A 13566-nucleotide genomic window follows, 5' to 3' on the forward strand; every position below is an offset into this window, starting at 1 on the left:
CGTTTACATTCCTATGAGGGAGAGCTGGATAAGATTGCATGATTAAATGAAGATGAAATGAAGACACTGTACATAAAGAGTGTCTGAGAGCCCATCTCCTGCTCTCGGTAGATATCTGTCTGAATTACAGACTGTGGGGTCATTATATATGGACCAGGCATTCAGTCAAGCCTGTGTTGTGGAAGTGTTTTCAAATCAGGACTATATTAATAGAACTGAATCTCATACCTCTCTCTCTCGCTCTCTCTCAAACACACACAACCCCATACTCTCTCTCTCTCACATTCCATTCGATCAGTCCCTCAGTATGGGAGGCACAGAGCCTGCCCAGAGTTGGACGTTCCAGTTCCAGCCCCCCCCCCCTGTTAAAGCACCCCAAGCTCACAGACAGACAGGCAGACATGACGAACAGCACTCCATACAGCCAGCCATGAGGAGGAGGATACAACACAGATCACTCCACTGACTGACAATGTAGTCTACATCACACAACTGTGTAGTGTGGATCCCTGGCCTGGATCTGGACCAGCAGCAACAACTAACAAGACAACTGGTGATGAATTGGGATGAGTTCCACACTGAGACTTGAGAGGACTTCTCATCCATTCCTACTGATGGGAAGCGGCCATCTTTCTGGATCGACGATCTACCTCCCAACCGTCTGATTGACGACAGGACAGGAAGACATGCTGTGAAGAGAGACAGAAGACAGACAGACAGTCTAGTTGGAAGGAATAAAGGAGGACCGTTAGCCTGTGTTTCCTGCTGCCATGCCGTGGTACATCCTGCCCTGCCAGCCCAGCTGCCACATGATCTGGCTGGTTCTGGCTGCCCTTCTGCTGCTACTGACGGGCTGTGTGTCTGTGTCTCTGGAAGAGCTGCCCAGGGGCCCAGGGGACATAGCTGGCAGCGGGTCCATGAGCGCCAGCACTAACACGAACGCTCGCCAGTACAACTCTATCCAGCACGGATCCTGCACCTATACCTTCCTGCTACCAGAGAACGCTGGTGGGAACAGGCCGTGCTGGACGGAGGCGGAGGGGGTCGGCAGCTCCAGCACCAGCCAGGGACAGGGCCAGTACCAGGGGAACACTCTACAGGGAGATGCCCCCCTGATAAAGCCCAAGCTCCCAGGACTGGCCCCGACTCTGGGCAGCCAGAGGATCCAACACCTGGAGCACGTCATGGACAACTACACACAGTGGCTTCAGAAAGTAAGAGCATGTTCTCCACACATACAGTATAGTAGTAGTTGATATAAAGATTAAAGCCTGACGTTTCAGTCTAAACAGAGCTTTATCAGATATCTATACTCTGGAAGGAAATGCATGCCATGTCTCATGGCTGTGCAAGTCAAAATAATCAGCTTTTTATCAGATTGAACTATGTGCTATTGCATTTATAACACATTAGCCATTGTTGTTTTCAAAGTTATATAGAGGTGGAACATCTGGCCAAAGCTATAAAGTATACTGCATTTCATCACATTAAAATCTATCTTTAGTCTTTTATACTGTATTAAAGCTGCAATATCTAACTTTTTGGGCGACCCGACCAAATCCACGTAGAAATGTGAGTTATACATCTGTCATTGTCGTTGAAAGCAAGTCTAAGAAGTGGTAGATCGGCAAACTATTAGAATTTTAGCAACCAGGAAATGGGGGAACAATTTCAGCACAGTGCATCTTTAAGTGCACATTATCAGCATTGAGTGTGTTTCAACCCCATGAACTATTTGGGCTGAGCCAAATGTGTCCTGCCATAATGAATATTATTATTATAGGACAACATTTGGCTCGGTCCCACCTGGATCCATCTCTTTCCTCTGTCTCTGTTTACTCAGGAGCAATACGATATAAGATACCCCAGTACAATTCATCATTGCTTTACAGCCTATCTACATTTTACTCCCCATAGTACAGTATACAATAGATACTGTATATTTGGGGAGATCTGTTGTTTGGATTACTCCATACACCGAACAGCTCTAAATGACATGAGCACCAACCCAACAGAAACAGAAACCTTAAGGATACTAAAAAATCTCTCTCTTACCCCATCAGTGAGGAATGCACCATATCACCCGCATTATTAATTAAAAACACTGTCATTTCAAAAGGACTATTGTTCCAGTGTGTGTGGACCCAGGGACTATGTTGCAGCCCCAGGGATGAGAGATTGATGGCAGGGACTTGTTTGACTGGGCCGTGGTAAAATGTGACAGACTGGCTGTGGCTCTTGGTCGCTGGGTTGTGATGTTCTGAGTGTGTCCGGCTGGCCTGGCTGTCCTTAAGAAAACACTGTGTTGTCTGTTTGAACCCTCTCACACTATGTCACATTGACCCAATCCAGGGCTGGGGGTGGGGAGTCAATTTCAAGGAATGGACTCAGCGTTAGGGAGTGCTCTGTCTGTGTCTGTCTATCTGTCTGTGTCTGTTTATGTCTGTCTGTCTGTCTGTCTGTCTGTCTGTCTGTCTGTCTGTCTGTCTGTCTGTCTGTCTGTCTGTCTGTCTGTCTGTCTGTCTGTCTGTCTGTCTGTCTGTCTGTCTGTCTGTGTCTCTCTGTCTCTCTGTCTCTCTGTCTCTCTGTCTCTGTCTGTCCGTCTGTCTGTGTGTTCCCTGACCCACCGGGACCTAGGCCAGCAGCATTCACATTCCAAGGAATACCAGAGATGATTCTGTCAGGGAGAACAAGGCCACTTCAGTAGTAACAGACTACCACTTCAGTATTACCAGTGCTGTGTTTGGTAATTGAATTTGGTAAAATGTAATACAGGCTATGCTTAAGAGTGAGCAGTTGGAACCCTGCATATATGCAGTGAATATAAAATGACAAACTATTCTTCGTCTCACTGCACCCTCAAATGTTTTTGATATGTGCATCTGAAAACGGCCAGGAGATCAGTTGACAGTTAAGAAAGCAACAATAATATAGTTTTTATGTGGGGCCATGCTTTTCAGAGGACTACAACCTCAGTGTTTTTGTGGGATATCAGTTTCACTGTCTTCATAGTTTCAGGAGTTCCTCTCCATGGCCATTCTTTGATTAAATCAAATCAAATGTATTTATTTAGCCCTTCTTACATCAGCTGATATCTCAAAGTGCTGTACAGAAACCCAGCCTAAAACCTCAAACAGCAAGCAATGCAGGTGTAGAAGCACAGTGGCTAGGAAAAACTCCCTAGAAAGGCCAAAACCTAGGAAGAAACCTAGAGAGGAACATGGCTATGACGGGTGGCCAGTCATCTACTGGCTGTGCCGGGTGGAGATTATAACAGAACATGGCCAAGATGTTCAAATGTTCATAAATGACCAGCATGGTCAAATAATAATAATCACAGTAGTTGTCGAGGGTGCAACAGGTCAGCACCTCAGGAGTAAATGTCAGTTGGCTTTTCATAGCCGATCTCTACCGCTCCTGCTGTCTCTAGAGAGTTGAAAACAGCAGGTCTGGGACAGGTAGCACGTCCGGTGAACAGGTCAGGGTTCCATAGCCGCAGGCAGAACAGTTGAAACTGGAGCAGCAGCATGGCCAGGTGGACTGGGGACAGCAAGGAGTCATCATGCCAGGTAGTCCTGAGGCATGGTCCTAGGGCTCAGGTCCCCCGAGAGAGAGAAAGAAAGAAAGAAAGAGAGGAAGAGAGAATTAGAGAGAGCATACTTAAATTCACACAGGACACTGGAGAAATACTCCAGATATAACAGACTGACCCTAGCCCCTCGACACATAAACTACTGCAGCATAAATACTGGAGGCTGAGACAGGAGGGGTCAGGAGACACTGTGGCCCCATCCGATGATACCCCCGGACAGGCAGGATATAACCCCGGCCACTTTGCCAAAGCACAGCCCCCACACCACTAATGACTGCTATAGTGTGGTACTGAGGTAATGTGTTTTCCTCTTTGATTGATAAAATGAATGCTATAGTGTGGTACTGAGGTAATGTGTTTTCCTCTTTGATTAAATGAACGCTATAGTGTGGTACTGAGGTAATGTGTTTTCCTCTTTGATTAAATGAATGCTATAGTGTGGTACTGAGGTAATGTGTTTCCTCTTTGATTAAATGAATGCTATAGTGTGGTACTGAGGTAATGTGTTTTCCTCTTTGATTAAATGAATGCTATAGTGTGGTACTGAGGTAATGTGTTTTCCTCTTTGATTAAATGAATGCTATAGTGTGGTACTGAGGTAATGTGTTTTCCTCTTTGATTAAATGAACGCTATAGTGTGGTACTGAGGTAATGTGTTTCCTCTTTGATTAAATGAATGCTATAGTGTGGTACTGAGGTAATGTGTTTTCCTCTTTGATTAAATGAACGCTATAGTGTGGTACTGAGGTAATGTGTTTTTCTCTTTGATTAAATTAACGCTATAGTGTGGTACTGAGGTAATGTGTTTTCCTCTTTGATTAAATGAACGCTATAGTGTGGTACTGAGGTAATGTGTTTTCCTCTTTGATTAAATGAACGCTATAGTGTGGTACTGAGGTAATGTGTTTTCCTCTTTGATTAAATGAATGCTATAGTGTGGTACTGAGGTAATGTGTTTTCCTCTTTGATTAAATGAATGCTATAGTGTGGTACTGAGGTGATATATTTTCCTCATGTGAAAGTTTCTAACAGAGGTTAAACTGAATGAACTGAACATTTGTTCGTGTTTGGCACCAATTTGTTCCACAATGGTTTGGAAGAGTGTTTATGATATATGAACATAACATAACATAAGTGCTAATTAATAAGATGGCAAGTGTTGTAGATAGCCGCCATTTATTTGTTTAATCAAAAGTCATAAACATTGACGTATGATAGCTCATGGCCACATGTTAAAGAACCTCTATGTAAACTCCAGATTTCCCATAATATGTGCCAAGATAATACAATTTTAGAGGGGTTGATTGTGTGAAAGTATTCTGTATGCTGCATACATTGCCAACCAACAAAATGACACGTAAAGACTTTCCTCAAAATTCATTCTGGTTATCTTGTGTCGATTACAACTACTCAGGGCTGGATTACCTAATGCGCACGCAGGACAAGTGCCCTGGGGCCCCCGACCCCCTAGAGGCAATGGCAAAGTGTGTAGAATTGCAGGAAATTCCATTTAAAACTGCAACATTTTCTCTCAGCTTCATGGCAAAATGTGAAGACTAGCATGAGATGAAAACACGACATCTTTCTCTCCACCCCATGGAAAAATATGTAGAATAGAATTATAAAACTGCACATTTTACTCTCTGCCCCATGGCTAAATTTGTTGAAATGCAGGACGTTAGCTGTTTTCCTAAAAAAAATTGTTTTCCCAAAACTAATAATAAAAAATTATATACAGTACCAGTCAAAAGTTGACACACCTACTCATTCCAGGTTTTTTCTTTATTTTTAACTATTTTCTACATTGTAGAATGATAGTGAAGACATAAAAACTATGAAATAAACATATGGAGTCATGTAGTAACCAAAAAGGTGTTCTTTTATATTTGAGATTTTTCAAAGTAGTTCAAAGTAGACAACTTTGCACACTCTTGGCATTCTCTCAACCAGCTTCATGAAGTAGTCACATGGAATGCATTTCAATTAACAGGTGTGCCTTGTTAAAAGTTAATTTGTGGAATTTCTTTCCTTAATGCATTTGAGCCAATCAGTTGTGTTGTGACAAGGTATGGTTGGTATACAGAAGATTGGGGCGGCAGGTAGCCTAGTGGTTAGAGCATTGGGCCATTAACCGAAAGGTTGCTAGATTGAATCCCCGAGCTGACAAGGTAAAAATCTGTCGTTCTGCCCCTGAACAAGGCAGTTAACCCACTGTTCCCTGGTAGGCTGTCATTGTAAATAAGAATTTGTTCTTAACTGACTTGCCTAGTTAAATAAAGGTTAAATAAATGTTTACACTATTTGGTAAAATACCTAGTCCATATTATGGCAAGAACAGCTCAAATAAGCAAAGAGAAATGACAGTCCATCATTACTTTAAGACATGAAGGTCAGTCAAAATGACAAGAACTTTGAATGTTTCTTCAAGTGCAGTCGCAAAAACCATCAAGCGCTATGATGAAGCTGGCTCTCATGAGGACCGCCACAGGATAGGAAGACCCAGAGTTACCTCTGCTGCAGAGGATAAGTTCATTAGAGTTAACTGCACCTCAGATTGCAGCCCAAATAAATGCTTCATATAGTTCAAGTAACAGACACATCTCAACATCAACTGTTCAGAGGAGAATGCGTGAATCATACCTTCATGGTCGATTTGCTGCAAAGAAACCACTACTAAAGGACACCAATAAGAAGAAGAGACTTGCTTGGGCCAAGAAACACGAGCAATGGACATCAGACCGGTGGAAATCTGTCCTTTGGTCTGATGAGTACAAATTTTATATTTTTGGTTCCAACCACTGTGTTTTTGTGAGAATCAGAGTAGGTGAACAGATGATCTCAGCATTTGTGGTTCCCACTGTGAAAAATGGAGGAGGTGTGATGGTGTGGGGGTGCTTTTCTGGTGACACTGTCTGTAATTTATTTAGAATTCAAAGCATACTTAACCAGCATGGCTACCACAGCATTCTGCAGCGATACGCCATCCCATCTGGTTTGCGCTTAGTGGGACTATCATTTGTTTTTCAACAGGACAATGACCAAAAACACATCTCCAGGCTGTGTAAGGGCTATTTGACGAAGATGGAGAGTGATGGAGTGCTGCATCAGATGACCTGGCCTCCAGAATCACCCGACCTCAACCCAATTGAGATGGTTTGGGATGAGTTGGACCGCAGAGTGAAGGAAAAGCAGCCAACAAGAGCTCAGCATATGTGGGAACTCCTTCAAGACTTTTGGAAAAGCATTCCACATGAAGCTGGTTGAGAGAATGCCAAGAGTGTGCAAAGCTATCATCAAGGCAAAGGGTGGTTACTTTGAAGAATCTCAAATATAAAATATATTTTGATTTGTTTAACACGTTTTTGGTTACTGCAAGATTCCATTTGTGTTATTTCATAGTTTTGATGTCTTCACTATTATTCTACAATGTAGAAAATAGTAAAAATAAAGAAAAACCCTTGAATGAGTAGGTGTGTCCAAACTTTTGACTGGTACTGTATATTTGGTAGGTGCCCCGGGGCCCCTAATGTGGTAATCCAGCCCTGCAACTATTCCTCTGGGTTTCTTATGTCTAATGTAGTGTGTGATTATATGAGGACTCTGGACACTGTAATAAGGAGACAGCCACTTGACACATTTTATCCTGCTCAACATGTGTACAGTGCACTAGACCTTCTCTTCCTTTCCTCTGCATTGACATTGGCATCTTAATGCACTCTGATCTTACAGATGAATTAATTCCTGAAGGATTCCATTAGCTGACTATTCAATTATCTTCGTGGGAAGCTGCTCAGACCACATAGCAGCAGAGATAAACAGTCTGACACTGCACTTTCAGTAAGTGTCATAGAGACCAGGCCTTTCCTCTGTCTGTGCAGAGGGAATCTTTCAGTAAGTGTCATAGAGACCAGGCCTTTCTTCTGTCTGTGCAGAGGGAATCTTTCAGTAAGTGTCATAGAGACCAGGCCTTTCTTCTGTCTGTGCAGAGGGAATCTTTCAATAAGTGTCATAGAGACCAGGCCTTTCTTCTGTCTGTGCAGAGGGAATCTTTCAATAAGTGTCATAGAGACCAGGCCTTTCCTCTGTCTGTGCAGAGGGAATCTTTCAGTAAGTGTCATAGAGACCAGGCCTTTCCTCTGTCTGTGCAGAGGGAATCTAGCCACAAAGTAGACATTCTCAAGTTGAAAATCATACTTAGGGTGATCTGTTACGTTAAATCAGGGATAAAGTGAGACATGAAATTCTAACTTTGCAATGTAAATATTTCATATACCATTATTGTGACTACCTAACTGTAATTTCCAAACTGTACATTTTTGAAAATACATAGTTTAAAAAGCTGTCCAAGGCTAAACTGATTCACATGAACTGAAAAGGCCTTGGCTTAAAAGCCGGGGGAACAGGAAAACTATAAACTTCAATGAATCACTGAATGACCCTGAGCTATCACAAAAAACCCAATATATTTTTTAAAGCACATTGCTGGGAAAGACCTCTCCTCATTGTAATCATCATCAGGATAGTGAACTTCAGATGGATAATGTCATTGGCAGCTGAGCCCTGTCCACATGATGTATCTGTGGCAGAAAACATACAGATGCAGTCCCATGACTGATCTCTCCTGGTTGACTAAAAGGAAATGACTGAACTCAACAACCCTGAAAGATCCCTCCCTAAGTAGCTGGAAATCCTTAGACAGGACCATATCGATGCAGTAAATCCTTCAATACACAATTGCTGAAGGGAATGAATACATATCCAATCTTTTTTCTTCCCTGGATATAATTAGGTTATTTATGGTTGGTTCCTTGGAAGTTGTGGGAACGTATGTTTTTGGTTTCACATTGGTTGTGGGAACGAAGCCATACGTTCCCTGACCGGTAAAACAACGTTTTCAAACGTTCTGAGAACAGAATATTTTGTCTCTGTTCTGGGAACTTTTATTTTTAGGTTGCAGAGAGGTTCTGGAAACGGATATTATAGGTTATATTGAGGTTTTTTAATAACTTCCTTAAAACATTCACCATGTTTCAGTAAGACTTTTAATAACACTACTAGCTTATTTGGGGTTTACTTTTTTGAACTGCAAGCACAGATAGACCAGTTGGTTGTTCAGCAACAAAACCAACGCTTCCACAAATATGGGGTAAAACAGACGGGGTTGGCTTAGATTGTTGACAACATGTAAACTATATTTTGTCTTTAAATGTTTATTGAAAACATAAATACATTTTCACAACGAGCACAAATACATCGTTACAGTTGTTGGTTAGCTAGCTATCGAATTTTAGCCATATAAGCATTGACATGAAATCAGTCAAAACACGACATGGTTTCAAGAACAAGATAAAACTAGCTGAAAAAGCCACCTACGATTGCCCACATGGCAGATTCTTTGTCATTGTAGCTTGCTATCTTATGGTTCAGAATCCTAACAAAGCACATTTTCATGATGTTGTCAGACAACTCATCTATCGGACACTAATCCTATAAATGTGTTTGCATTAATCATCCAAACACATTTCTTTTTTATTGTGACATGGCATCATCTTCTGTCGTCTATCCATGGAATTAGTCCAGTGCGCCACCAGTATGGAGCTAGCGTGTCATGTTTTTTTACGCATTCACAGTTGTTATTTTTTGTCTATTCAAACAGACCCCATTTTAAAAGGAAACAAACACTCATTAAGATCGAACACTTAACAAGACAGAGGATAGAGTTTTGTTGATGCTGAGAATGGAACTCTTTTATGGAACGTTTTCTTAACGTTCTGAGAACGGGATGTATGTTTTTAAATAACATTTTTAGAACATTCTCTGAACATTACAAAAGTTTTCTTGTGTTTTTTATGGAAAGTTTTCTTAACGTTCTTGGAACAATTTGAGAACATGACTTTAAATAGAACCAAGAGGAAACCTGTAGGAAACGTTATGCTGAAGTACTGAAACTCCCACAGAAGGAAGTTGTTTCTTAACGTTCTCTGAACTATGTGAGAACATGTTCAATGTTAAGCCAGTTGGAGAATGTTCCTAGGACATTACCAAAATTGAAATGAAATGTGAGTGTGCAGAACACCCGGAGTCTGGCGAGAGAGCTAAAGCCCTAAACATCCCTTCATACCTCCTCTGTGTTTGTGTGTCAGATTGAGAGATATGTGAAGGACAGTCTGAATGTGGAGATGGCTCAGCTGCAGCAGAGTGCTGTCCACAACCACACAGCTGCCATCTTGGATCTAGGCACCAACCTCCTGACCCAGACTGCCCAGCACACACGGAAACTGACAGACGTAGAGATCCAGGTGCAGTATGACTCATATACAAATATCCCTCTCCAAAGAACATTCAAGTGTATGTTATGATATCAGTAACACTTACTATTAATCATGTAGCCTACTCAGCAATTATCCTCATTTGATTGGATGAATAGGCCTATGACGTACATTAAAATACATGGTGCCACTTTTAGCCTATATAGATACACTCTATACACTTGACTGGGTGAATATGAATGATAGTAACAGCTTCCTGATGGACAGGTGTTGAATCAGACCTCCAGGCTGGAGATTCAGCTCCTGGAGAACTCTCTGTCCACCAACAAACTGGAGACCCAGCTCCTCCACCAATCTACAGAGATCAGCAAGCTGCACGACAAGAACAGGTCAAATCAACATGAATGATTTTCTTCCCATGAACAGTTCTGTCTTGATTTATTGGCTGACTGACTGATCGACTGATCAACTGATTTTCAAATCACTTGTATTGATCAGGCTCTTAGACCAGAAGATGCAGGATCTGGAGTCTGGGCACCATGAGGAGCTGGTCACCTTCCAGGAGGAGAGGTCCAGCCTGCAGCAGCTGGTAGCCAGACAGAGCAGTGTGATCACAGAGCTGCAGACCCATCTGGACCAGGCCACTGGCAACAACAGTATCCTGCTTAGCCAACAACAGCAGCTCACTGACACCGTCAACAGTCTGCTGAAACTCTGCTCTAAGGACAGAGGGTCTGGAGGTACTGGATGGATACTGGGGCCAATGTTTCCTGTTACAGAAAGTATAAATAAAATACTCTGGGGTATGAATATCATAGCATAGATAGTAATTATTTGCAGGAAGAAGGAGTTGGCTTTAAAAACTCTAGGTAGGGTTAAATACAACAGAGGGACTGGAGGATATATTGTGTGTTCACAGGTTCAGACAAGATATTCTCTGGGCACAGATAAAGCCTGTAACTGGACTGAGAAGGCTGGACTAACCCAGTGAGCACCGGCTGACGTCCATGGACGTTGAAAATAGGTTGAAACTTGGTCCGAACCGGCCTTAATTTCAATGTCCACATGTTCTAAGATCATAAGAAGAAGCATTCCAGAACAGAATAACCTGTTCTAATAGGAACCGACCCAGTCCGGGCTGTTGATTACATAAGAACCTGTTCTAATAGGAACCGACCCAGTCTGGGCTGTTGATTACATAAGAACCTGTTCTAATAGGAACCGACCCAGTCTGGGCTGTTGATTACATAAGAACCTGTTCTAATAGGAACCGACCCAGTCTGGGCTGTTGATTACATAAGAACCTTTTCTAATAGGACCTGACCCAGTCTGGGCTGTTGATTACATAAGAACCTGTTCTAATAGGACCTGACCCAGTCTGGGCTGTTGATTACATAAGAACCTGTTCTAATAGGACCTGACCCAGTCTGGGCTGTTGATTACATAAGAACCTGTTCTAATAGGACCTGACCCAGTCTGGGCTGTTGATTACATAAGAACCTGTTCTAATAGGAACTGACCCAGTCCGGGCTGTTGACTACATAAGAACCTGTTCTAATAGGACCTGACCCAGTCTGGGCTATTGATTAAATAATAACCTGTTCTAATAGGAATTGACCCAGTCTGGGCTGTTGATTACATAAGAACCTGTTCTAATAGGACCTTACCCAGTCTGGGCTGTTGATTACATAAGAACCTGTTCTAATAGGAACTGACCCAGTCTGGGCTGTTGATTACATAAGAACCTGTTCTAATAAGACTGACCCAGTCTGGGCTGTTGATTACATAGAACCTTTTCTAATAGACCTGACCCAGTCTGGGCTGTTGATTACATAAGAACCTGTTCTAATAGAACCGACCCAGTCTGGGCTGTTAATTACATAAGCCCTGTTCTAATAGGAACGACCCAGTCTGGGCTGTTGATTACATAGAACCTGTTCTAATAGACCTGACCCAGTCGGGGCTTTTGATTACAGAAGAACCTGTTCTAATAGGAACCGACCCAGTCTGGGCTGTTGATTACATAAGAACCTGTTCTGATAGGAACTGACCCAGTCTGGGCTGTTGATTACATAAGAACCTGTTCTGATAGGAACTGACCCAGTCTGGGATGTTGATTACATAAGAACCTGTTCTAATAGGACCTGACCCAGTCTGGGCTGTTGATTACATAAGAACCTGTTCTGATAGGACCTGACCCAGTCCGGCTGTTGATTACATAAGAACCTGTTCTAATAGGACCTGACCCAGTCTGGGCTGTTGATTACATAAGAACCTGTTCTGATAGGAACTGACCCAGTCCGGGCTGTTGATACATAAGAACCTGTTCTAATAGGACCTGACCCAGTCCGGGCTGTTGACTACATAAGAACCTGTTCTAATAGGACCTGACCCAGTCTGGGCTGTTGGTTACATAAGAACCTGTTCTGATAGGACCTGACCCAGTCTGGGCTGTTGATTACAGAAGAACCTGTTCTAATAGGAACCGACCCAGTCTGGGCTGTTGATTACATAAGAACCTGTTCTGATAGGAACTGACCCAGTCTGGGCTGTTGATTACATAAGAACCTGTTCTGATAGGAACTGACCCAGTCTGGGCTGTTGATTACATAAGAACCTGTTCTAATAGGACCTGACCCAGTCTGGGCTGTTGATTACATAAGAACCTGTTCTGATAGGAACTGACCCAGTCCGGGCTGTTGATTACATAAGAACCTGTTCTAATAGAACCTGACCCAGTCTGGGCTGTTGATTACATAAGAACTTGTTCTGATAGGACCTGACCCAGTCTGGGCTGTTGATTACAGAAGAACCTGTTCTAATAGGAACCTACCCAGTCTGGGCTGTTGATTACATAAGAACCTGTTCTGATAGGAACTGACCCAGTCCGGGCTGTTGATTACATAAGAACCTGTTCTAATAGGACCTGACCCAGTCCGGGCTGTTGACTACATAAGAACCTTGTTCATAGGACCTGACCCAGTCTGGGCTGTTGGTTACATAAGAACCTTTTCTGATAGGAACGGACCCAGTCCGGGCTGTTGATTCACATAAGAACCTGTTCTAATAGGACCTGACCCAGTCTGGGCTGTTGATTACATAAGAACTTGTTCATAGGACCTGACCCAGTCTGGGCTGTTGATTACAAAGAACCTGTTCTAATAGGAACCGACCCAGTCTGGGCTGTTGATTACATAAGAACCTGTTCTAATAGGACCTGACCCAGTCTGGGCTGTTGATTACATAAGAACCTGTTCTAATAGGACCTGACCCAGTCTGGGCTGTTGATTACATAAGAACTGTTCTAATAGGAACTGACCCAGTCCGGGCTGTTGACTACATAAGAACCTGTTCTAATAGGACCTGACCCAGTCTGGGCTTGATTAATAATAAACCTGTTCTAATAGGAATTGACCCAGTCTGGGCTGTTGATTACATAAGAACCTGTTCTAATAGGACCTGACCCAGTCTGGGCTGTTGATTACATAAGAACCTGTTCTAATAGGAACTGACCCAGTCTGGGCTGTTGATTACATAAGAACCTGTTCTAATAGGACCTGACCCAGTCTGGGCTGTTGATTACATAAGAACCTTTTCTAATAGGACCTGACCCAGTCTGGGCTGTTGATTACATAAGAACCTGTTCTAATAGGAACCGACCCAGTCTGGGCTGTTGATTACATAAGAACCTGTTCTAATAAATAG

General features: G+C 42.7%; 1 protein-coding gene across 1 annotated transcript; it reads left to right on the plus strand.

Annotated features, from left to right (window-relative positions):
* Window positions 1-415: 415 nt before the first annotated feature.
* LOC120047339 (angiopoietin-1-like) lies at window positions 416-10852 on the plus strand. Its single transcript, XM_038992862.1, has 5 exons — window positions 416-1214; window positions 9736-9891; window positions 10129-10250; window positions 10360-10601; window positions 10809-10852. Exons 1-5 carry the CDS (start codon window positions 771-773, stop codon window positions 10850-10852), a joined length of 1008 nt encoding a protein of 335 aa, XP_038848790.1. The 5' UTR covers window positions 416-770.
* Window positions 10853-13566: the final 2714 nt, after the last annotated feature.

This window comes from Salvelinus namaycush, chromosome 5 (genome assembly GCF_016432855.1).
Source record: "Salvelinus namaycush isolate Seneca chromosome 5, SaNama_1.0, whole genome shotgun sequence".
Taxonomy (NCBI): Eukaryota; Metazoa; Chordata; class Actinopteri; order Salmoniformes; family Salmonidae; genus Salvelinus; species Salvelinus namaycush.

What these genes read in the sequence shown, in the direction of transcription:
- LOC120047339 (XM_038992862.1), top strand. Translation starts at nt 771, where the DNA reads ATGCCGTGGTACATCCTGCCCTGCCAGCCCAGCTGCCACATGATCTGG. An exon ending in TGACAGACGTAGAGATCCAG is followed by an intron (nt 9,892 to 10,128) that starts GTGCAGTATGAC and finishes CCTGATGGACAG; the next exon opens with GTGTTGAATCAGACCTCCAG. An exon ending in TAAGGACAGAGGGTCTGGAG is followed by an intron (nt 10,602 to 10,808) that starts GTACTGGATGGA and finishes CTCTGGGCACAG; the next exon opens with ATAAAGCCTGTAACTGGACT.